The sequence below is a fragment of the Chenopodium album genome, chromosome 7 (assembly GCF_948465745.1).
Source record: "Chenopodium album chromosome 7, dcCheAlbu1.1, whole genome shotgun sequence".
In the NCBI taxonomy this organism is placed as follows: Eukaryota; Viridiplantae; Streptophyta; class Magnoliopsida; order Caryophyllales; family Amaranthaceae; genus Chenopodium; species Chenopodium album.
Window position 1 is genome coordinate 12,582,796 of NC_137840.1, and position 27,048 is coordinate 12,609,843.

The following is a 27,048-nucleotide window of genomic DNA, read 5'->3' on the forward strand; positions in this document are numbered from 1 at the left end:
CAACGAACTCCGGTAAACAGGCGGCTCCCTTGAAGCTGAAAATGGTTAAGGGAAAGGAAAAAATATGGAATTGGGTTCGAACTTCTTGTCCTGCAAAACGGCTAGCATCGATTTCAGAGCCAGACACTCCACCAGCAATACCTTCTCCGGGGTGTTTCGCCTGCCTCAAACAGATAAAACGGCATAAGGGTTCTGCAGGATCGCCGGTTTCCGACTCTGCTTCACAGTCGACTTCTGCTTCTGATGAGGTTTTGGTGGTTCACCTTCAAGAACCACCACCTCAGCCATGAACATTGGCGCTTGGAACTGTAGGGGCCTCGGAACGGCGGACTCCCCTAAAGTTCCATACCTAGCTTCACTTGTCCGCTCTTTCTCTTTAGATATTATGTTTATAATGGAGACTTTTGTTGGGCTTAATGCTGCTGTACATAAGCTTAGTTCTCTTAAGTTTGATGGTTTTTGCGGTTTGGACTCATGTGGTCTTAGCGGCGGGTTAGTAGTGTTTTGGTTTTCCCCGTTTAAGGTAGTACCTATTGTAATGACCTCTAATGTAATCTTTTGTGAAGTTTGTACTCAAAATGAAATAAAATATATTATGTTTGTGTACGGATCGCCTCATTTTTCGGATTGTTTATCTGTTTGGGCAGAAATTTCAAATCTTTTACAGAAATATCAGAATGTGATTCTTATGGGGGATTTTAATCAAGTTGAGTATAGCTCGGACAAAGTGGGAGGGTCTAAATTTATTGCTGGTCAAAATGAGTTCAGGGATTGGAAGCTTGACACTGGTCTTTTAGACATTCCTTTCTCAGGCCCGGCGTTCACTTGGACTAATGGCCATAATAATGGTGATCCTACTTTTGAACGCCTTGATAAAGCATATGCTACTCACAATTGGCTTCTTGATCATCCAGACGCCTCCCTTCTTCATCAGCCCATTCTTTTCTCGGATCATGCGGCTGTTATTCTTCAGGAAAACGCTATAGCAGTACACCGCAAACCATACAGGATTGATAATTGGTGTCTGCTATCAAAAGAAGTAGCCACTATTATATCACTCTCATGGGCTTTGGAATGTAAAGGTTCGCCTATGTTTTCTATCTCCCGAAAACTTGAGGTATTACGCTCTAAATTACTTAGGTGGTGCATCTCTCATAAGAAACTGTGGGGTATTAATTGGAAGGAGTTGCATTCCTCTATCTCTCCCGTAGCTGAGCAGTTGGATTCTAAGCTTTATAGGATTCTATTTTTATCCGCCCGGGACGAACAGGTGGCTCAGGCTTAAACGACCCATATTTACTGGAAACAGCGAGCAAAGGTTAAGTGGGATGCTTTAGGGGAAATGCATTCTCATCTTTTATTCTCCTATGTTCAAGCTCCTAAGCGTCAAAACAAAATCCAGGGGCTTCAAGACACTTCGGGTAATTGGATTCATGATCAACAGGGTATCCAAAGAGTGATTTTGGATTATTTCTCTGGCCTGTTCAAGTGTAAGAATACTTGTCCTTCACCTCCTGATTTTGACTGGTCGGATCTCGACCTCCCATCTCTTTTGGATTCAGATAAATGCGAGCTTATGTCCCCTATTTCCGCTGATGAGATCAAGCAGGCCATGTTTAGCATTGACGATTCCAAATCTCCTGGTCCAGACGGTTTCACTTCTGCATTTTTCAAATCCTACTGGGCAGTGGTTGGCCCCTCAACTATTTCGGCGGTGCAATACTTTTTTCTTCATGGTCATATGCTTCGTGAGTGGAATCGTACCTTTATTATTCTCTTTCCGAAGGTCGAGCAGCCCCAGCAGCCCAGCCAGTTTCGTCCTAATGGCTTATGTAATGTTCTTTACAAATGTATAGCCAAATGTATTTCTTTTCGTATGCGAAAAGTTCTCCCCTCCTTAGTCTCAGAATACCAAAACGCTTTTGTTCCTGGAAGACTCATGGCAGATAATGGTTTTCTTGCTCATGAAGTTCTTTCTTATATGAACTCGTCGCGGGGACGGACTATGTCGGCGGCTTTAAAGCTTGATATGAATAAAGCATATGATAGAATTGACTGGGAGTTCCTTTGGAAAGTTTTACAGGTGTTTGGTTTCCCTCCTTACTGGATTCACATTATCAAGCAATGTGTTTCCACAGTTTCGTATCAGATCCTCGTCAACGACAATCCTACAAAGGTTTTTAGACCCATCCGCGGTCTTCGCCAGGGTGATCCTCTTTCTTCTTACCTTTTTGTCCTTTGTATGGAAATTTTTTCGGTTATGATTCAAAAGGCAGAACGTGGCAATCTTTTCCGGGGGGTTAAGATCTCTCGCCACGCTCCATCAATCACACATCTGTTCTTTGCTGTTGATTATCTCCTGTTGTTTCAGCCGTCCCCTGAGTCTTGTGCTAATGTACTTCAGGTGGTTAATCAATTTTGTGATCTTTCTGGTGAGATGGTTAATTTGCAGAAGTCTTTTGTCCGGTTTAGTGCTAACGTTCCTTCAGACTTCCGAGATTACCTGGCCTCCACCTTTCATCTCAAGGTTGTTCCAAATCTGGGTCCCTATCTAGGTCTCCCTGTTGATCGGGGTAGGAGCAAATGCCAGGCTTTTCAGCCTCTTCTTGACAGGATTTCTTCCCGTCTCACGGAATTTGCTCCCCTTCATCTTTCACCCTCGGCAAAGCTTGTAATCATCAACTCTGTTTTGGTGGCGTCCCTTAATCATGTTCTTTCGGTTTTTAAAATTCCAGCCTCCATTACGGATAAGATTAATAATCTTTTGGTTCGATTCTGGTGGAGGACATCTGGGTCCCTATCTTTTGGTTCGCTCCGCCTTCCCTCTTGTTCACTCCTAAAGGTATGGGCGGTTTGGGTATTCGTCATTTAGGGCTTTTTAATTCTTCTCTGCTTGCAAGGCAATCTTGGCGTATTTTGCAGAACCCTCAGCTTCTTCTTTCTCGGGTTCTCAAAGAGAAGTATCCTTCCCTTTTTAGTATTCGTTCTTCGGAACGTCTTCCCCGTTCATCCTGGGGTTGTAAAAGTATTTTAGAAGGTTTTAACATCTTACGGACTGGTCTCAGTTGGAAGGTGGGTGATGGTTCTCAGATTCGAATTCTTCAGGATTCTTGGGTGCCTGGTGTTCCGGTTCACTTCAAGAGTTCTTCTGCTGGTTCGGTTCAGCCGACACTGGTGTCTTCTCTTCTTGATCCCAGCACTAGTGCTTGGGATGCTACTTTAGTGCATTCTCTTTTTCCGCCTTCCACAACCGTTAAGATCCTCAGTCTTGAGCGTCCTCCTCAACCCATGGATGATTTTGTTTATTGGAAATTTACTAGGGATGGCAACTTCTCAACTAAATCAGCCTATGCTCATGTCATTCAATCATTACATCAGGTCTTGCATCCGACCAATTTTATCCTGCCCTTGACCTGGGCTAGGCTTTGGGCCCTTCCTATCCTTCCTAAACGGAAAATTTTCCTTTGGAAGATTGTTCACGACGCCCTTCCAGTGGCAGCAAAACTGCGGGATAAAGGCCTCCTTGTGGATCCGTTATTTTCCTTTTGTCATCAGAGTCCGGAGTCCCTGGATCATTTATTACTCCATTGCCCCTACTCCATTCGTCTCTGGGCTTGTGGTCCTTGTGGTATTCAGCCCCCATCCCCAGATACTCCGTTGCTGCACTGGTTCTTCCCTCTGCTTGTATCGGTTATTAAGCTTGGAGATTGGAACGGGTTAGACTCCATTCTTTCCTTTGCCTGGGCAATTTGGGTTCTTCGTAACAATATTCGATTTCGACAGGAGGAGTATTCCCCTATCTCTGTCTTCCGCATTGCTCAGAACTGGTGTTCTAGAAGCTCTGATGCTCGACTTCACTTTACTCAACCCTCTCCTTTTCCCCCAGGTTTTGGGTTTCAGAATCAGTCAGTTTATCTTCGTCGGGAGGGTAATGCTTCACCGACCGTTGTTCTTCTTATTGATGGGGCTTGGGATTCTAGAGATTGCAGAGCAGGTGCTGGTTGGTGTTTTATTCTATGGCCACAAATTCGGATCTTGGTGGTGGTGCTCAGGCATGTTTCGCTATTTCGGCGTCTCATGCGGAACTACTGGCTTGTCTTTTTGCCCTTAGGATGGCAAGTCAGCGTGGCTTTTCTAAAATTCGAATCCACACAGATTGTACGAACTCTTTTTATGCCCTGAAGAATGATTCTCCTTTAGACGTCTCTACGATTTGGGTTCGGCAGCAGATCATTGATCTCCTTCCCGCTTTTCAAGTTTGTCTTCTCCATAAGGTTCCTAGGCATTTGGTTCTCCCAGCTCACCAACTGGCGGGTTCTGCTAGGATACGGCATTTACTTCATTATGTGTACTAGTTTCTTTCTTTTCGTGTAAGCCTTTGTCAAAAAAAAAAACCTTATATAGTCCATATTGAAACTAGAAAGCGTAAAAGCCTTTACAGTAATACCCAACCATCTAGTAAATCTAGTAAAACTGTAAAAGGTCTAGGGAAAATACTGGTTGATCTTCATGATGAACATAATTTGTCAATCATAGGGGTGATGGTGTCTTTTCATTCATTAAGTGAAGGATAGTAATGTCATTGCACATGTGCTGACATGTTCATACTGCCAGCTATGTAATATTGTGTTAGTTGAGGTTTGATGGCGTTAACAACAAAGTTAGGGTCAAAGCCCCAAATCCCCACCCTCTTCCTCTCTCCTCTTTATCAAAGTCTCAGCAATGGAAGGTGTGTAGTACCTCCGGCAATGGAGGGTAGGTGTAGTGGTGACAATGAAACTGAAATTAGTGCTGGGCGACAACTAGCTATGACTCCGGCATTGGGTGGTGGTGGTGTCTGTACTTAAATCAATCTTACATCCGCCAACGTCGGCAAGAATTATGTCCAAACAAAGCTCCCTAGAATAGTAAAATCAAGGAAAAATGGTCACCCTTACCCTTTGAGGTTGATTAAACCCTTAATTTCACCTTTTCTTCCTACGGTTTTCGTTTGATTCGGCGGCAAAGCCACCAAAAATGGTGGTGTCAAAGGTGTCGGTGGTCAGTTTATTGGATGAAGCTTGGACATGATGAAGATGGTGGTGTGGTAGCTTCAATGGAGGGAGCAGCTTGAATACCACTATTGTTACTGTTAGTAAACAGAGTTAGGATAGGCTTGTGTTCTTGGTGATTAAGCGGCTGACGAAGCATTAGTATGAGCTGGCTAGTATGAGTAAGCACTAGATTGACAAAATATGTTAATCATGAAGATCAACTGGGCAAGCCCCAAAGGTCTAGGGAAGAGGACATTAATGCACGTCTTAATTAATTACGACGATCCTCTATGAGTCAATATTCTAAACCCAAAAACCCTTTTGATGAAGTTCTTAACACCTTGGAGTCCATGGGGATTGTTGCAAAGTATGGGGAAGGCTTTGATGTGGATATTCTTGATAGCTTTAGCAGTACTCCCGATGCCATCAATCTTTTCACCTCTTTGCGTTCTGATGAAGGGAAACTTCAATTCTTGAGAAGCATTGTGTACTTGAAAATGATGTGTATTGGCCAGTGATGTTGATTGATTCGGATAATTCTTTCGGTGGCTGACAAGGAAAATGTTTAGTTGAAATTATGTGACTTTCAACTAAACATTTTCCTTGTCAGCCACCGAAAGAATTATCCAAATCAATAGGCATCACTGGCCTACACATCATTTTTATTCGAGTATTATTTGTGAGATAAAAAATATTTCAAAGTTGTAAACAATAAAAATTAGAGGTAGTATAATAAAAAACAACAGGGGCCAATTAATAAAAATAAGGGCCACAGGTTTGGGTTACATGGGCCGGTCCTCTGCCAGCCCCCTTGTAGCTCTGCCCCTACATGTTTCTACTTGTGCATTCTTATAAATCTATATCTATATTATTATTAAAACTCACGGGAATAACATGCTAACGTCATGTGTCACCCTTATTTATAATTTGTTGCCACATGTGCGTCATGTATCCTATGTGTATCACCCTTCTCTCACTGTATTGGATTGCGATAACGTGTAGTTGATTTTTAAAAAAAAAACCCTTCATTGGTAAATTTTAATTCTCTACAATTAATAATGTTTAGGGAAACTTGGTAAAAAAAATAATCCCAATTTTTGCTTGTTCGCCCAAAATAATCCCAACTATAAATCATTTTAAATAATCACACCGGTAACCTAATAAAAAGGTAATTTTTTTAATATTAGTGACACGTGGAAAAACATGATTGGTTAAAAGAAAATTATTATAAAAAAAACAAAAACAAAAAAATCCCTACCTAGCCACGGTGCCACGCAACCCCCGCACCACCTGAACGTCCTCCTAAAAAGTAAAAACCCAGCCCCGATTGGCTGGTCCACTGCCTCCCAACCCAGCCGGTGCCCCGAAACATCCCCCTCGCGCCGCCCCTTCCCCAACCTCCTGCATGACCAAACCTGTAACACCCCAATAATTCTCTCTTTAAACCTGTGAGGACCCTGAACAATACTCAAGAGAATTACTGGCGTGCTACCGCCAAGTGTTCAAACATTAAGGCTTTATCAGAAAATAGCAGCGGAAAAACTAAATCAGTTATAAATAAGTTTCAAAACCAACGAATGAAACCAAATTAAGTCATACAACTTGGAACCATTAAGGCCCTTATTCAAAACCCAATAAAAGTAGTAAGTGATTAAATTCAGTGTTCAAATAAATTCAAACCCAAAAGAAATAGTGTCGAATAAAATCGAATTAAAATAAATTCAAACTTGCAAAAGAAATAAAATGCAAACAACCAACTCTCTACTCAAGATCCCACAACCCTGATGAATGCTGCATGTGTAAGAACCTGTGGTAATTCTGCTCCCCAATATTACAAGTGTAAAAATTGGATCTTCACAGGGTCATAGAAAGGCGAAGGCCATGACCAAAGAAAGACACACAAAGCACGCAATCAGCAAAGCTGAGTACATACAAGCTGCAAAATAAATTAAGAAATCCATAACATGCTACTAATAATCAATCATCATGCATCATTAAATTATAGACTCAACACACGACTCAACTATTTATATTACTAAGACTCCATTAATTAATAATAGGTAAATCATTATTTTTATTCATTGGATTACGCAATAGACAAGGTTGTCCAACCCATGCTCCATTTGGAACATCAATAAAAGAAAAACCCCATGCCTCCTTTTGGAAACATCAATAAACATCCAACGACCACGGGCGCGACTCCGTGACCGTAGTTAGTATGAGATCTCACCTAACTCCTAGTTTTGAAAAATATTTGAAATAAGAGACTCGTAGATCAGACGGCCTCGAGAAAAGTACACGGCTAATACCCCATGTACCCCAACCCCTGATTGTCATTACTCCAGAAGTGCACTAATCCAGAGTTTTATTGCTCATCCATCTTGCACTTTACGTGATTTACAGATTTAGACTTGGTGATGACTCATATGCATAACAATACAATCAATCCAATATCAATTCAATCAAGTAAAACAACTTTTCAATTTCAATTCTTGATTTATTAGTGGCAAGCAACATTTATTATTTGTTCCTTTACTACCTCGGTGTATAAACACCTTGAGTGCATAAGGCACCCCAAAACCTTAACCTCGTCTTAGAAGACTTAAATTCTTCCTTTACTCATCCTGCTTGCATAATCATGAATGAGTAATAAATTAATCATTACACCAATCATATACCTTTGCCTCTAAGCGCACCTTGCATAATTAGAGCACAAATAATACTTGCAATATAAAATAGTGCACGTCATACGAAATTCACAATGTATAACCAAACAATTTAACTCAGTCATCCCTATACATGATACTAAGTTCTCGATCCGTCGTCCTTAAACATGCACCTAAAAGAAAGGTTTCGTAACTTGTACGTACCTTGAGCAAACGAATTGGTATGCCACTTTACTAACTAGAAATCACCTTCAATAAACTCCTCTTCTAAGCCAAATAATAACATCTCAATCAATACCCAATCAATCAAATTTACAGCAATACTAACTTACTTTAAAACCTTCAAAATCCAAATCAAACAACACTTTAAAACCTTCCCTTTAGTTAAAATTAAAGGCTTATATATAGTTCTTTAAATTTTCTTCATAAAAACCTTAAAATACACTCTTATACATGAAATTACAGCAAGTTCAAAGTCTAATAAAAATCTGAAAATTATATAAAAACCCCTAAAAATCTCCCTTTTTAATGGGTGATTAAACCCTCTTTATAAAACATCAAAAGTAGTACTTAGAAACTATTTCCAACACTTAAAACTTCAATAAAAACATATATTTATGCTTAATTAACTTTAAACATAATTAATTTTATTAATCAAACTCAAGGATAATATTTTAAGTATAAAAAAACTTCGTTAAAATAAAAAACTGCCCGAAAATCATATTTAGAGGTTGAATTTGGCCACTAGAGGGTAGTTATCACTACCAAAGGTAGTGTGTCTTTCTTAAAACGTTGTTTCCACATGGAAAACACTACTTTTTCATCAAAATCGGATGAGTTCAGAATCTGATCGGGATTAAAATGGGATTAATATTAACGAACGAAAATCTAAAAATTAAAACATGAATCTACGTGTTCAAAATAATATGGAATTAAGTTAAACTAATCAGTAGTTATAATCACCAAAATTTCAAAAAATCATTACTATAAAAGCCCTAAATCAATTGTTCATAAAAACCCTAAAATCACGATTTTCAATAAATTGAAACCCTAGGTTTATAATTCATAAAATATGAAATTTATAACATAAATATAATCTGAAATTTATAATCTTTATGCCATTAAAATATAATTTGATACTAAAAATATAATCTTTATACTAAAATCAAAACCCAAAACAATTAAATTAACATTAAGCAAAATAATGAAACAAAGGAGGATGAAAATAAGACTAACCTTTTTGTGTGGGAAATTTTCGGAGATTCATGGGGTATTTATAGGAGAGAATTATTGTAGGGTAAAAAGAAAGATTGGGCCTCATAAAAATAATGGGTCGATTAAGTAAACAAATGGGTTAGGCTTGTATGATTGGACATAAATTGTAGAATAAAGGTGCATAAAATAATTTGTTCAAATAATTTTCGACCCAGATTAATAATTTGAAACTTTTGAAATTAAATTATGAAAATAACAAATAAATATTATAAATAAAATAAATTTTCATTTATAAAATATTTAAAAATACGGGGGATTACAAAACCCCACCCCAAATTGTTGAATGGTGAAGGTCTAATTAATTATTTAATGTTGCTAGGTTGCGGGAATTTCGGCAGTTGTAGGTTGATACAAGATTTGTTGAAGAATAAACCTCTCAAGTGTCACCACATGTAAGTGTCCCACATTGGTTGAAGAAGATAGAGTTAAACACTTTATAAGACTAAGGGGCTACTCTTCCTATTGCCATATGGTTTTGGGATGGAAACTCCTTGAACTTGTGAAGATGACTCTCTATCTCTTGGTTTGCGGGTGCGGCCCAGACCCACGTTTAACATGGTCGTATCAGAGCTAGGCCCATGATATGGGACCTTAAATGGCTAAAATTCACTAGGCCAAGAGTAGGTCTATGTGAGGGGGAGTGAAGAAGCACTTTAGCCCAAAAAATACATGAGACAAAGTTAAAAGGGACCTTACATGTGAGGGGGAGTGTTGAAGAATAAACCTCTCAAGTGTCACCACATGTAAGTGTCCTACATTGGTTGAAGAACAGATAGTTAAACACTTTATAAGGCTAAGGGGCTACTCCTCCTATTGCCATATAGTTTCGGGATGGAACCTCCTTGGACTTGTGAAGCAGACTCTCTCTCTCTCTTGGTTTGCTGGTGCGGCCCAGACCCGCGTTTAACAAGATTGATGTGCGCTGAGGTGATTTCATGATGGTTGAATTATTGATTATAAGTGGTAAACTGGTGATTGTGGGTAAGGAATTAGTGATTGTGGGGGCTGCACTGCTTCAATAACGTGGGCGAAAATGGCTATGGCGAATTGGCTGGATTGTGGTAGTGAGTGAATAGGTGGAGATGGATGTTAGTTGCGGCTGAAGGTTTAGGCTAATAGGCCGGTAGTGATGGTGGTTGTATTGTGTTGCGGGCTGTGCGGTTTTTGTGGGGCTGATGAAGGGTGGTTTCGTGGTGGTTGGGGTTGATGTGTGTTTGTAGGGGTACTGGTTGGCGGTGTGTTGCAGGTGGTATTGTTTTCCTGGTGGTTGGTGATGAAGGGCGTCGTTGGCACCGACGCATCGGAGGAGTGTTTGGGCGTCGGCAGGAATAGGGAGACCGGGAGGTGCCGTGGCTGGTGGTGGGAAGGGGGGTCGTGGGTAGAGGTGTCAAAAGCACACCCGACCCGAATCGATCCGAAACCGATCCGAAATATATCCGATTCAGATTTAGACTCACGTAGACATAATTATTTAGTATGACTTAACTTTAAAAATTGATCCGACCCGGCTCGACTATCTAACCCGATCCGATCATCCAAATAAACACCCCTAGTCGTGGGTGGGAATGGTATATTTTTTTTAATGTATAAATTTTGAGTTTTTATTTATTTTTTATTTTTCAAACCAATCATGAGGTGACATGTGTCACCTTAACCTATTATAATAGGTTAGGTGACCGGTATGGACCATTTTGAGTGACTGACCATTAAATTTCGAATTATTTAAAAATAATCCAAAGTTGGGATTATTTTGATCGAACGGACTAAAGTTGGGATTATTTTCATCAATTTTTCCTAATGTTTAATTTACTTCAAAAACTATTCATATGTATAACTTTCATATATAAATTTAACATATTTTATGTATAGATTACTATATTTTGCACTTACTCGATAATAATTATTCAACATTAACCCTTTTTATTAATTTGTTAAAGCACATAAATTTATTATATACCGGGACATTGCCTGAGCCAATAACTAGTGTATTTCTAAATTAAAATATAAAAAAAAATTAGAATTCTTATTCACTTATATGTTATATCATATTGATTATATACGTGGTCAAAGATATGCACTAAATACCATGAAATTCAAAGTATAGAGAATAATCTGAACAAATAGATGAGAGGCCGGGTAATTGCATACACTAATACACCTATATTCCAAATTTTGTTTTGAGATTTATAATGGTCAAACTATTTCAAGTATTTTAAAATGTAGACACGATTCCCTTTTATCATTTTTATTCACATTTTTTGATTTTTACCACAAAAAAATAATAATAAAAAAAATTATTTTTTTACCACTAAAATTTTATTTTATCACCAAATAAAAAAATTAAAAATTGTTTTTTATCATCTACCGTAAAAAATCCTAATAAATTTTTTAAAATTTTTTTCGATTTTCGTGTCAAACACATGGTCTTTAGGGGTTTTGGGGGGCATTTTGGTCCTTTGATTCCAATTTGAGGTCAAAATTGACAAAAAATAATCGAAAATGCCTCATTTTGCGTGTTTAAAAATACCTCAATTTATGTGAAACACTCAAAAGGAGTCATTTTCGGTCATTTTTTTTTGTCAATTTTGACCTCAAATTGGATCCATTGGGCACGAAATTCAAAGAATTTTTTTAAACCGTTAGATTTAACGGTTCTCTTGACGTTAGGTGTTAAAAAACAATCTTTAGAATATTTTTAAGTGGTAAAATAAAAGTTTTAGAAGTTTTAGTGGTAAAAAATAATTTTTTGATTTTTTTTGTGGTAAAAGTCAAAATTCCATTTTTGTTCTTCTCACAAATTTTTTTTTTGTCTATCTTCAAAAGATTTTAAATAGGTTGAATAAAAAGGTTTGATCAAAGTATTAGAGAGGGGAAGTATATATATAACTTAATAACCAATATGGTCATATGAAACATTGTGTGATTGTTTTGTGCTTTCAATGAGAAATAATTATGTCTGCGCTCGATATAGCATAAAAAGTCGGTTGAAAAATATTACGAAAACGACAAGATACATGGATTTGTTACATCTTTTATTCGGTAGCTCGGCCTTCGATGCAATATAGAACACAAATACATATTCTATGTTGTATCATTATGGTTTTTAGCTCACAACACAACATAAGAAATCACAACCAGCGCAAAAGTTTGATTTTCAGTTATGTCACATAGACTTCTCTTACTTATGAAGAGCTTTAAACGAGACAGATAGTTCAATTAATCATTCAAGAACATCCCCCCTCTCTAACTACCATAAAATGTCATCTATTGCCAACGATTATGTAGGGTACAATGACTAAGATTTCGATGGAGCTAAGTAAGAATCAGGTGAAGGGTATAAGAATAACAATCTAAAATGGTTACACAGTACTTGAATTCGCCTTAATGAAACTATAAAAAGGTGGACTTAATTGAAACATATATAAAGGTTAGTATCGAATTTTATATGTTATGTTAAGTATAGTTGAATGCATTCTAGGAACATGTGAGTTTTATAAAAAAAAAATTTAATTCGTTTTAATATGATTAACAAACAATATTACAATATTCCTAAATACTAATAGTTTTAGCAATTGTCTAATGTTACCCTCGTCCTTGAAAAATCTACGCGTTAGGATTAGACATACACATCAAGAAATTTAGCAGCGTGAGACAAGAGTATGAAAAAAAGTTTTTTTTGTTAACTTTTAAAAAGAAATAGAAATTATTGTGATTTTTTGTATATTCCATTTCCGTTTCTTAGTTAATTTTTATTTCATACAAATTTTCCCACAAGTTTTAGTGCCACCCTTTGGAAAATGATATTTTACTGCATAAAAATTAAAAAAAATATAGAAGGATAATAAAGGGAAATCAATATCATCCGACCATAATAATCATGGTCAAACTTCATCTATTTAGAATTGAAATTAGGTTATCCTCGTGCGATCAGTTAGAATAAATATTTCTTATAACAGTTACTATTTAGTTGCATTACATTGTATACGAAGATTAATTAGAATTAAATATAAAAATAAATTACATTCAAGGAAAGTGAAAATTAAAAAACAAAGCCACAATCAAACACCATCACATTTATATTAAGTATGTGAAAAACTATACCTTAGGAGAGAAACTTAGTTAATTGAATTTTATATATAGACACTTATGCATTGAAGTCAAAAGTGTAAATTAAAAATTAAAAAAAAAAAAAATCGTTAATAATTGATGACATCACACCTACAATTGGAGGGAAAATTTTTAATAGTATGAGAATTATATGTAGGATGGTTTCAGGATTGATGATGTTAGTAATATTTTATTTTAATAATAGTTAATAGATTTCTAAATGGAACAAAGATAGAGAAACAAATGCACCACTATAAAGCTTAGTGTGTTCATGGATATAGCTGAAAATGTTTTATTTGATATTGAATTGATAGATTAGCCAACTCTACATATAAAGCTATATTTTGATCTACTAGTTTAGTTGTTTATGCAAAAACTTTCATATTTGGCTGACCACATCTTGTAGCAATTATTATGGGGTTACTTTATTACTCCCTCTGTTTTTAAATATTGTTCCACTTTTCTTTTTCAACCGTTTTTAAATATTTGCTTCATTTCCTTATTTGAAAACTTTTTATAATATTTAATTCATTTCTCTCACCCAGTGGACCTAACATAAATCATATTTTATTAATTTTATACTCTCTCTCCTCCAATTCTCTCCACTACTTTAGCTTTTTATAATTTTTTATTCTTCTACCTACCCCACTACCTCCATATTTTATTACTTTATCCAATTTCTCCTAAAACTCCGCGAATGAAAAAATGAAGCAAGTATTAAAAAACGGAAGGAGTAGTATATAGGGGTTACCCGGTTAGTATTACAAGGGTTACTTCGTTTGTGTTATATGGGTTACTAGGCAAGTGTATAAAGGTTACTTGGTCAGTATTACAGGAATTACTCTGTCAGTATTATATATAGGGATTACTTTGGTTTTTTACAAGCGACCACACCATTTAGCTAGCCGCACACAAAATCTCTGACTCTCTGTACAACATAAATAAATGATTTATTATCTAATTTAATTTGATTAGTACGATGTTTTTCTAAGAAAATTAGAGAAAAAGATGAGTGATATTGATTAGTCCATTGTCCCATTTGCATTCAGTTGGCCTCAATTCAGGGTACAAGGGCTATTACTTTGAGACTTAGCAACGCAATCACTTACTTTCCGTTCACCTACACTTGTAATGTTTCCTTATCATACTAATTCTGTTGGCTAAAATCGTAACCTATGATTTTCTTTGTCAATCTATAAATAGACTTGTTCTAGGTATTAATTTCCAATTTTAGAATGATCTTTTTTCTAATAATATTGCTTTACACCTTGGAGCATATACCTATCCTTTTATTTGTTGAACTATGTAAAGCTTATAATTGAATTTTCATCCTAAAAATTAAACTATGTTTGCTAAAAGAGCTACCTACTTACAGCAAAATCATAATCCATGTTTCCTAGCTACGTAGTATTATGTGGATTTTTTGTGTTAGTGGTCCTTTTTTGGTCAAAATCATCCGCTTGAGCTTTCAATAACCTAATAAGCTAAGCTAGCAATATAGAATCATTAGAATGTCATCAATGCTTATATAATTATTTTCGAATGTCAATACGTATATGAGTACATGACTACAAAAGAAACATTCATAATTGTTTAAGCATATTTTTAGTTGCTAAAAATCTATACCTATAGCCCATTGTACTTTTTATCTTTAAATTTTATTTCCCCTTTTTTCTTTTATTCTTCTTGTATTCCTAATGAAATAGAATAATTTGGAGAATTAGAAAAAAATAATAATAATTAGTGTAAACGAAGTACAATTTTTCTTTATAGAATGTTTCAAGATTATTATTACCAAATTCTTTCACCAAAAAAAATAAAAAAAAAAAAAAAAAAAAATTATTATTACCAATTGTATTTCCTCTATGATTTTCTTTACTCTACCCGTTTTTTATTTTTTTTTATTAATAAAGTTATGATTATGTAATAGGGGAATTTTTTTTTGAATCCTTAATCATGTTTGGTGTTTTTGAAAAAGGTCCAATTATTTATAGTCTCCATTTCTAAGGGATGTCTTCCGAAACACAATTATCTAAAACTTAAGGTAACCTACTAAATCAATAGATTGAGTCACATATTAATGAAAATAAAATTAAAGGCTAAAAAATGTTCCATATGGCATAGTTTTTTAAAAGCTACCTTATATTAGTTTGGGGACTATTTTGAAAAAACCTCTTAAAGACAATTATTTTTAATTAAGCTAATTGAAATTAAAGTCAAGACTGTTTATTTGTAAAGAGTGATAAAAGTTATTAGGGACTGATAGCATATAATAAACCATATGTTAATTTGCGGCAATGAAACTCAAGGACAAACTATCATTAAGTCACTAATAACATCTACCCTAAAAAAATGTGGAAGGTCACTTCTACACCAAGGTCCGTCACAAATGATGGATAATGTACATTTCTTAGTAAACATTGCTTAAACTTAAAGATGATTAAATGACCACAATCCATATAAAATATGCTTAATTAGTTAAGATAGACAAGAGAAACCCAAAAATGATTATAGTCACATGCATGTAACATAGTTAGGCGGGCAAACCATGCTTTTCTTTTCCTTTTCAATCATCTTCATCAAGTCTAAACAAAATTAGACTCATGCCTTTTTACGTAGCATTTTTATTTATAAATACAAACATTCACATATTCTTAGGACATTCATTATAACCCTACACTTCCCAAGCCTTATTACAAGAGATTGAAAAAAAAAAGATGGTTTTTTGAAATAATTATTAGAGAGATATTTAAAGAGTTCTAATGTATAGGCATCACAAGCAAAAATCTAAATCTTCCCAACTTAACAATAATAACAATTTCTCGGCTATGAAGATCTTCAACCGTTTTCGAAAGGTGTTTATGAGGTTGATGTTCTCTTTTCCTTCAAAAACCGGCGTTGCTCCGGGTTCATCCGACGGGTTTATGTCTCGAAGGCAATCTTGCGATCGCCCTGAACCTCCAAAGACTTCATGTAGCTCATCATATTATTCTCCCAACTCTCATTATTCAGAGGCTATTGCGGATTGCATTGAGTTCTTTAATAAATCGTCTCAAGAAGGATGTTTGAATGAAAGAAATTTGGATGTGGTTGTTTGATGAACTCATGCATTCAAGTCATGTTTTGTACTTCACAATATGATTATGTTTGCCATAATGCAATCGAGATCTCTCCGCTGTTATTACTTCAAATAAATGTAGACGACTTTTGATGCTTGAGCTTTGTTTTGGCTTAAAATTTTAATGTAAATATTAAGATCAAAGTTTTCTTTTGGAAGAGATTGAGCTTAGTATATTTTAAAAGAGTTAGATTAGGTTTATTCTATAATGTTTGTTCATTATTAGATGCATTGATCATTTCAAGGCCTACAAATGAGAAAAATGGACTAATGAACAAATACATATAGAAATTAATTTACGTGCTGTTATTAAGATTAAAACCCGTAATTTTTATAAGGTCGGTGTTAGGGGACGATTGAGCATGGAAAAATTCGATATATGAATGACATTAGCTAATGTTATTAAGGGTGAGTAATGAATATACTCTCATTTTCTAGACAATTAGATGACAAAGGAGTAGCACTATGTACAAAGAGGAATAGTGATTTATTATTAACATAGGTTGATAATACACAAGGAGGGTATGCATGAATTCTATGAAGGCTTGTGTAGTTGTGTGTATGGTTTTCTGTTGGCATGTGTGGAATTGTATACAGGTGAGACATAATTGTGTAGAATGCTCATAGTTTGCACATAAAAATGTTCTAGAACTGTCATGACTCATGAGCTATAGATGCAACAATGCATATTCTGTGGGGTTGGTTACACCATGTAGCCGCTTGTAAAAGAACAAAGTAACTTCTCTAATACTGGCAGAGTAACCCTAGGAATAATGACAAGTAACCCTTATAAACTAATCGAGTAACCCCTATAATACTAACGAAGTAACCCCTATAGAACAGACTGAGTAACCCCCTATAACACTAGCGAAGTAACTCTGTGTGGTCAACCACATATAAGAATGTGTGATATATACACTCAATGTAATTCTTTATTATCCAATATTAATATCAATTCGTCACTAAAATCTACTGTCCAAGGAACTTGCATTGTACAAGATCATAGATAAACCAAAAGAAATCAAACCAAAAGAAATCAAGTGCCCTAATTAATCTTGCTTGACTTATGAGAAAGCTTCTAGAATATATACACTACCCCAATACATTAGGTAGGAAAATTTGGGCCACACTTAACATTCTCCACCTTAGGCTAGAGGTGGCCGACTATGCGCGTTGGGTGGTATATATAGGGTCAGGTAAGGTGGCCAACTATGCACGTTGGGTGGTATATATAGGAACGTATATTGTGATATGATATTATATCATATGAAATATTATTGTGAAAAGATATATAAGATATGTTATAGGAAGTTAAGATAATAAGGAATATTAGGGTTAGATATTCATATTGTCTATATATATTGTAATGTGGCCGAATATTATGAATGAGAATATACAATAGAAAAATACATAGAACTATTTTCCCCAATATTTAACATGGTATCGAAGCCTAGGGAGATCCTGTGATAATTACGAGAATTCGTGTGAGAAGAGGATGAAAACACCTTAATCACAAGAGATTGTGTGAGAGGAGATGATAAAAATTACGAGAGTTTGTGTGAGAGGAGGAGAAAAATATGACTGGTTTGAAAAGAAAGACGTTCTCGTTGCATTGATTGATGGGTTCGAAAAGAATGACATTCTCATCAAGGGATAAAATATCTTAAACACGAGAATTCGTGTAAGAGGAGTGATCAATTGCTCGCATTATTCATTATTTGCGTCCAATTCAAAGTTATTGTGAGAGTTCACAATACTAATATATTTTTTTCAAAAAAAAAACGTGAATCAATTGACTTGTGTGAGATTTGTGCATGAGAGTTCACAACTTTTGTGTATGACATTGTGAGAATTATTGTGAGAGTTCACGGTAATTTTTTGTTTTCTAATATCCTGGAGAAATATGATGATTTTAATGAAGAGGAATAATGCGGCATGCTAATCAAGTTCAAGAGGATTATTTTTGTGATTTTCGCCAAATTGCTTGATGATTACATATTGCCGCTTGATGGTGACATGATGCAGATTTTATTTTATTGTCCAAGTCGGACGTTCGAGACCTACACCTCCTACTTGAAGGAGGGTATTGAGATAGAAATGTATATTGTGATATGATATTATGATAATAATACATATGAGATATTATTGTGAAAAGATATACTACCTCCGTTACAGGTTATGTGCAACGATTAGACATTTTCCCTCTCTACTTTATGTCAAATCGTTGCACATAACCTGTAACGGATGTAGCATATGATATATCATAGGAAGTTAAGATAATAAGGAATATTAGGCTTAGATATTCATATTGTCTATATATATATATTGTAATGTGGCTGAATATTATGAATGGGAAAATACAATGGAAAAATACAGAGAACTATTTTCCCCAATTTGTGTGAGGGTGGGTTTGAATGGTCGTTTGGATATGGTTAATGAGCTGGGTGGGGTGAGTTTGTCTAGGGCCTAGGGGTAATCATGGATTGAATATCCGATTCGAAACTGATGGTTTGGTTCGGATATCCGTATTTGAAAATTCCTCTATATAATATCCATACTTGATCAAAAAACTAATGTCACGGATTACAAAACAAAGAAAATTTACACAAACATGCAATCCACATTTGAAAATTCCTCTATATAATATCCGTACTTCATCAAATAACTAATGTCACCAATTATAAAACAAAGAAAACTTACACAAACCTTCAAATAAATTGTCTCAAATTACAAAGAAATTTTAAACTAATGTTCATCATGAAGAAGCTGAGAAGAGAAGCGCCGCTATTGGAGCTAAGGGCCATGAGAGCGGTCGCTACCCGCTTGTGGATTCGATGATGGACTAACGATTGTGTTGCGGGTTGGACGAAGCTCGAGGGAATGCTAAGAGAAGATAGAAAGATCTTTCACAAAAAAAATAGCATTTGAGAAGAGCGAGGGATTAGAAAGAAAAGCGGCCGGTGGGGGTCTAGGAAAGTATTTTGTGGGAGTGATTAGGGTTTGCTGGTTCGGCCTTTGGGGAGTATTTGAAATTTTATAATATATAAAAGAATAAAAAAAATGTCTTCACCAAAAAAGTACTCCTACTCCGTGATAAATTAAGTGATTTTTTTGGATATCTGATCGAATATCCAATTCCAATATTTCGGTATCCAATCCGATATTTGATTTTTTTCGTATCGGATATCCATAATTGTTGAATCGAATGAAAAATACAAGAGGGGGGTGAATTGTATTGTAGAGGAAATAGGGTAATTTTTTGCGAAATTAATAAAGAAACTCAAACAAAAACTAAAAGTGCAAAGAGAGATTTTACGCGGAAAACGTCTTGGCCCTAATCAAGAAGAGAAACCATGACCACGAGGGATTTTAAACTCAACTCTTAATAATAATAATAGGGCAAACAACCTATTACAAATTAAGACTCTACACTCAAGTTCCTCAACGAACTTAAGCACCCTTCAACTGATCCCTCAATCAGTTGATCACTCTAACTCTCTCTTTCTCCTTGCTTCACTCAAAGCAATAAACACTCTTAGAGTTTCCCCAAACTCTATCCCAATACAAATCTAAATTAAACTCTAAATGCTAAGTACTAAGACACTCAAGGACTTACGTGGATTATGACTCTTTTTAAAAGCTAAAAGATTGTAATGCTCAAGTGTGTTTTTCTCAACTAAAAAACCAATTTAATTTATAATAAAATAGAGGAAGTTAAAACAGCCATTGCCTCAATCTCCACTAAGCCACAATTCCCTTAGAATTAAGACGTGTAGTTTGTTGGAGCTTGGGCAGCAAGTAAAACCAATTCAACAGAAAGTGGTTTTTACTACTTCCTATTTTTTCTCAACCTTTTTGACAAAGTAAAACACACGTTTGAAGATAATTTTCCAAAAACTGATTCTCTAAAAAGATAAGCTTTAATAAAATCAGAAATTCTTTTTAACAAAAGATATTTTTCACTTAAAAGATATTTTCGAAATAAACATGCTAAAATATGGAAAATAAAATCTTAATAAAATCCTTTCCTAATCAAAGTACTTAGCATAAATACAAGAAGCCTAAAATTAAAGATAAAATAAAATAGACTCCTTGAAACTCTGAGAAGCTTCGACTGTGGAGCTTCATTTCCTCACTCAAGGAACTTGTCTTGAAGCTTCGAATCTAGAGCTTTAGTTCCTCACTCAAGGAACTTGTCTTGAAGCTTCGACTCTAGAGCTTCAGTTTCTCACTCAAGGAACTTGTCTTGAAGCTTCGACTCTGGATCTTCAGTTCCTCACTCAAGGAACTTGACATCTTATTGACTTCTTTATCTTTCCATAGCAGACTTAGACTTTGTACCATGCTCCATTCTTACTCCAGAATCTCGTATAGTAGCATAAACTTGTCAATAATCAATGCTAAACCAGAAGTTAAACTAGTTATAGTTTGCTTAGGTTCCTTAAGTCATCATCAAAACTTAGGGTCAACAATAACTTTTGGATTGAATACGGATTGAAATTGTTTATTTTTCGGATTTTCAGATAGTTTTTCTTAGCCCTAGGTTTGATGGGTCAACGTGTTTATTGCTTGTGAATCGTGGATGAACATAATTAGGTAGTTTTGACAACATTCAATTTGACACTCGTCCTTGTATCCTTACCGTTTAAAAGTTTGAGTTAATTCTTATGATTAGCATTTGGATAATTATACCTTTTAAAATTTTCATTCACTTATTTGCCATCATTAATATTAATTGCCTTTTATTGAGCTCTTAAGAATAGTGTAACAACATTTATAACCCTAGAAAATATTTGTTCACATATTTCCCTCATTAATATTACCAATCACCAAACAATTCTGCAAACACGGTTAGCTATGGAGCGCGCATCTCGCGCGTTAGCCTTCTTAGTTTTAAAACAATAACTAGATTAGTACCCGCGCGTTGCACGGTGTTGATAAGCAATTTTTTCATATTAATTTTTATATCTTTTGTTGTTGATAACTTTTTATATATATACACCCCTTTTTTTTTTTTTTTTTTTTTTTTTTTGAAATGATTATAATTTAATGCTACATTATAATATCGCTATGTTATTGAAAATATACTAAAATGATGGTTAATTAGAAAAAATGTACTTCGTATAAAATATTGCATTATCTAATGAGCTTAAGCATTTAAAGCGGAATCACAACAATATTGATTTCAAAGTCAGGTTAAGATTTTTAGCTTCACACCTATTTGGTTCCTGTCTCTAGCAAATAAAATGAAAACGAAAAAAAAGTAAAATAAAATTGATGCTGGCTTTAAAAATTAAAATAAAATAAAATTGATGACAACATATCCACATAAGACATTTTAGGATTTTATGACATCAACATGTTTTGTTTTAGTAATTGTTAAAATTTTTTAATTATTTATATTCTAAGACAATTAGTTATTATGATTACTACATGATTACTCCCTTCATTTTTTTTTATTGAGTGTCCCATTAGGACCTTTTGCACTATTCACTTTACCTAATTTGATATAAATAAATCAAATAAAAATTTGTGAATACTTGTTAAAATCGTCTCAATAAATAGATTGTTAATATTTAATTGTTATAAGATACTTATTGATAATTAAACTTACTATTGTTTAAAATTTTACATCGACATATGTATCAAGTCAACATGGCCACTTTAAAACAAGGAGCATTATCAAAACATGTTGTCGCTACTATTTGGTAAATTATATTAAAAAGAAAGGGAACAAATTGTTATTCACGTCGCGAAAACAATGCTAATTTGCAACAGTTAAAGAATTGCTCGCTAAACTGACTATTTATCAATTGATTGTTGCTCATTGGTAAAACAAAATCGTGCTTCCTAGTAGTGCAATTATAATACTAGTTTAAATTTTGACATTAGAGCTTCAGCATCGAGGTAGCGCTAGGCCATGTTCTTTTGAGCTTCTGGACAGAGCTGGGTGTAGGGTAGTGTAGACACCCATTTGTGTCTCCCCAAAACCAAACCCAGTGATGAGTACCTTTCACGTCGAATCATAATCGAATGAAGCGAAAGTGTGGAAAGTTTAGTGTTGCGAATAGTTTTAATTTCTTTTCTCTTCTCTCTGTTTTTGAAAACTTATTTTTAAGAAAACAGTCAATCCAGTTTTGTTGGTCCATGATATGGGTCCAATAGTAGTGTAGTTGGATAGGGCTTGACAAGAGCTTTCCAACGATATATTATAAGCCCAATTCCGATGAATATTGAGGAAGTTATGGCCAATTTACTAAACTGGGCCCGGTTTGAGCCTTATATGCGGCCCAATGATCTAGAAGAGGGCCTAATATATTTTATCATTCCTAATACAATTAGGAATGGTTTTAGTCTTCTAGATTCTTCTAGAAGGTTCTTTTCATTCTTAATTCAATTAGCATTGATAAATTGACTTTTGTTGACTTTTCAGAGTTTTAATTAAAATCAAAGAGCATTTTTGAGGGAAATACGATTTTATCCTCATGTACGGCAATTTTTATCTGATTTTAAGAAAACGCGTAAATTTCCAGATCAGCGCCAAACGCCAGCTGTAGCGCCGGGCGCTAATGTTGGCGCCTGGCGCCAACAGCCAGCGTTGGCGCTGGTTCAGTTTTACGTGCGCCAAGACTCTGTTTTGTTATTTTATCTTTTTGGCTGATTTTGCTATAAATAACGTCGTAAAAACTCCGTTTTCGATAACTAGTTTTCAATTATAATCATCTAAAACCAGTTTTCATCAATTCTTATTCTTTCTAATTCTCACCAACTCTCATCAAGATTTTCTTGATTATTCTCTCTCTCTTTTTCTAAATTAGCCTTTTCTCAAATATAAAATTTCCGCACTCATTAGATTTAGAAACACCTAGCCATATTCGAAGTTGCCTTCGCCCTAGACGTGAAAGGTTTAATTTCTGAGGGTTTGGTCCCAAATCTCTCTTTCAATTATTTAATTTAATTCTTCGTTTATTATTTTCCTTGAAGTTACTAACGTTTGCATTTTGTTATTAGAAAGAGGTATGAGGCATCAAAGTAAGTACTTTAATTGATTTATTGATGTTATGATGTAGAAATCATGTTTAGATTGTTATTATGATATTCCTATTATCATGTCTAGGGTAGATTTGATACTAAATATGATTGTTACGGTGCTTCCTATGTTCTTCCTAATATTTATGATTGTTAGTATCATGTTAGGGCTAAAGAATTGATTTTTATTGTTTAGTGACATGCTAGGGTTTGTTATTAATCTTGTTAGTATCATGCCTAGGATCTTGCTATGCTTTAACATGATTATTATGATTATGATTATTATGATTGTTATTATAATGATTATTGTTTTGATTATTATTATGATTGTTTTAATTATAATTTATTTTCATGATTATGATTATTATTATTATTATTATTATTATTATTATTATTATTATTATTATTATTATTATTATTATTATTATTATTATTATTATTATTATTATTATGTTGCTTGATTTTTATTGTTATTGCTTGATCACACCTTTTATGCATGTTTAAAGGGAATTGGTATTTGTAATCACGCTTAATAAGATAATTAATAATCTTATTTAGGGTTAATTGTGATTATAATTCAAGTGATCGCCAATAATAGGTTTGTTTGTGCATTTAAATTCAACCAACATAGATTAACAGGTTTAGGGTTAATCCTATTGATTGCATATTAGTCAAAAAGCGAACATGAATACGATCAGAATAAAGTAGAGGCCTATTATTAGGGCAGGTTCAATCTCTTTTAGGTTGGATTTGTACCTTCATCCCCGAACCCTTATTTGGTTCAAGACCTTATGGAGTTGACGATCTCTTGGATCGTTAAGGGGGGTAACCTTCACCCTGTGAACGGTTTACAAGTTCCTAAAACTTGTTGGCGACTCTTTTGCTCTATCTTCTTCCCTTTTGGACGCCACCGTACTTTAGTGTATGATCACAGTGGGGTTCAAGCTAAGGGGTTAACGCTTGAATTATTCCCTACAGGTAGGGAAGAACATAACAGAGCATTGTAGATTGGATTTCAGCAGAGCAGAGCAGTGTAGATTGGATTTCAGCAGAGCAGAGCAGAGCAGGGAAGAGCAGAGCAAATTTTAACATTATTATTTATTATTATTGTTGTTGTTGTTTTTACTAGTACTATTATTATTAGTTTTAATACTTCTTCCATTATTCTTTTTTTATTGCACCATAAGGGGTTTCACGCTTTTCAATGCATTATTTGGCTTTTAATATCTTTAGTTATACTTTTGTAAAAATTATAAAAAAAAATTGATATTTGAAAAGTAGATTTCGAGACGAATCTAACTAGATCCCACGTGATTATGTTTTTCCTAATGGATAAATCATACATTTGTGTTATCTTTTAATATCTTTTCTTATTGCACCATAAGGGGTGTTTTGGCTGTAGAAATTCACTGGAGTAGCAACTTGTTTTTTTCTTTTTGTTTAGTGAAAGGTAGGCGTGAAAACCTAAGGTCAAAATTCTGAAATAACCTAAATGCAAAAGATATATTTGCGTCACTTCATTATTAAAATGCGACGCAAATAACAAAAACTTAATGCTGTACATTTTTCATTTGCGTCGCTCCTTTATTAAAAGAGTGACGCAATTTATTCACTCACTCATTTGCGTCACTTGTCAATAAATGAGTGACGCAAATAAGATTATTATATGCGTCGCTTCAATAAATAAGAGCGACGCAAATAATAAAATCTGCAATATAACAGTTATTTGCGTCGCTTCTTGATAAATATGCGACGCAAATAACTTTTCAGGATGGTAAAATTAAACATTTGCTTCGTTCTTTCTAATGAGTGACGCAAATATGGCGACGCAAATGTACGTTTTTCTACTAGTGTGAGGTGTGCTCGACTATTAAGGCAGTCAAGTATTGATATAAATACGTTTACAAGGGCCATGATCGAATTTAGTATAACATTGTTCCTCCGAAAGATATCGTGGTTGATGAAATTAAAGATTATCAATCAGGCCGATGGGTATCCCCTTGTGAAGCTGCATGGAGGATTTTTTGCTTTGATTTGTTTGACATGTATCCACCGGTACTTCCATTGCCAGTTCATTTGCTAAATATGCAAACCGTTTAGCTCAGATCGCATGAACGGCTCCGATTTGTTGTAGCAAGTATGCCATAATATATTTTCATTACGCTTGTCACTTTACAAGTCAAGTTAGTTGTTCATTGAATCTTCTTTTTTTGAATTATAGCATTTAAATTACTCAACCCATTTAAGTCATTTGGTTAATGCATACTGAGATTTATGACTGTATATATTTGGAATATTTGAACTTGCTTATCTGTTAAATATTTCATTAATTAGATTACTTTATTTCAGGCACAATTTCATGCACAGGTCCATTGTTCATTGCAAATACATGATTCAATTAAGGAACCAGGACCCTTATTGTAGGTGTTGACCTTAGGTGCAATTGTTAGGTTTCCTAATTTCATATGTTGTGTGCTCTTTGATGAAATATGCATGTGTATTTATGTTTGGATAAATTTGTTGATTAGTCACTTAGTTTGAAAACGAGTTATAAAAGATTTTATCTATTTGTTCATTTGCACTATCATTAATTTATCAACTTGAACTCCCTTGATCACTCTTCATCTAAGAATTGTCAATGGTTTGTCTCTATGTAGCCTTCTTGACACTAGCATTACGTATAATATCTCAAAGTTGTTCATTCAATGTTCTTTATTTTTTATGTTACTAACATGTTATTCAGTTTATCACTTCTTCATTAGTATTGCCTTTGCCATGGATGACCTTATTCATTTGTCATATCATTAGTCTAGCTTTAACTACAGTACCTTATGACATATTATTACATGAAATCCTGGTTATATATTGTTTTACAGACACCTTTATCTACTGTTTGTTATCTAGGTGGAACAAGACATTTATATGGTGAATTTTGTGAACATTATCGATGGGATGCATCTGCTAAAGAGTGGGCTCAGAGAAAGAAACACACAATGATGGTTGGAAGTCTAGCATTTGTTTATCCTGCTGAAGGGGAGAGGTTTTCCTGAGGTTGTTGTTAATCAATGTACAAAGTCCAACTTCATTTGAATACCTACGAACTGTGAATGGGCAAGTGTATGATACATTCCAAGAAGCTGCTCTGAAATTAGGATTACTTGAAGACGATGATATAGGTGATTTATGTATGTCAGAAGCAAAAGAGTCTCCTGTTGCATTGCGATGCCTTTTTTCAACTGTATTAATTTTCTGTTAACCAAAAGACCCTTTGGCTTTATGGTTAAATACTTTCCTGATTTATCTGAAGATTTTCAGAGGCAGCACCCAGATAATGGTGAAAGGGATAAACAACTCACAATCAAAGCAGTTAAATAGTTTTTAGAGGCAATGGGAAAATCATTGAGTACCGTGGGGCTTAGTGCTCTATGTTTAAGTGAAGAAGATGAATTCCAACGAACTAAAGATATCATTGATGCTTTAGATGCATCGGTCCCTCAATCTTGTATCGATTGTATAAGTCAGTTGAATGCTAAACAATATTATGCTTTTTCATATATAATGGAACATGTTCGGTTAAGAAAATCTGGTGCTTTCTTCATAGATGGACCTAGAGGTACAGGGAAGACTTTTTTGTACAATTCTCTATATGCACAAATTGGCTTGATGAACAAAATTGTCTTACCAACAGCTATATTTGGCATTGCAGCAGCTAATATCCCTTCTGGAAGAACCGCTCATTCATGGTTTAAGATACCGGTTGATATAGAGAGTTCATTGGCATGCGATGTACCTAAACAAGGCAGTTTAGATGCACTTTTAA

The 27,048-nt window shown here is 34.7% G+C and overlaps 1 protein-coding gene across 1 annotated transcript; it reads left to right on the forward strand.

The window, feature by feature from the left end:
- The first annotated feature begins 394 nt into the window (after window positions 1–394).
- On the forward strand, window positions 395–26,603 carry LOC145640016 (uncharacterized). The gene is made up of 5 exons (XM_081691327.1): window positions 395–1,117; window positions 1,310–2,842; window positions 2,923–4,000; window positions 26,133–26,268; window positions 26,492–26,603. The coding sequence occupies exons 1-5, from the start codon at window positions 395–397 to the stop codon at window positions 26,601–26,603; spliced, it is 3,582 nt and encodes a 1,193-aa protein (XP_081547453.1).
- The last annotated feature ends 445 nt before the right edge of the window (window positions 26,604–27,048 follow it).

Excerpts from the sequence above, each read along its gene's own strand:
- LOC145640016 (XM_081691327.1), top strand. The coding sequence starts at position 395 with ATGGAGACTTTTGTTGGGCTTAATGCTGCTGTACATAAGCTTAGTTCT. Across the intron at positions 2,843-2,922 it reads CCTCTTGTTCACTCCTAAAG|AACCCTCAGCTTCTTCTTTC; the intron begins GTATGGGCGGTT and ends CGTATTTTGCAG. Across the intron at positions 4,001-26,132 it reads AGATTGCAGAGCAGGTGCTG|GTGGAACAAGACATTTATAT; the intron begins GTTGGTGTTTTA and ends TTTGTTATCTAG.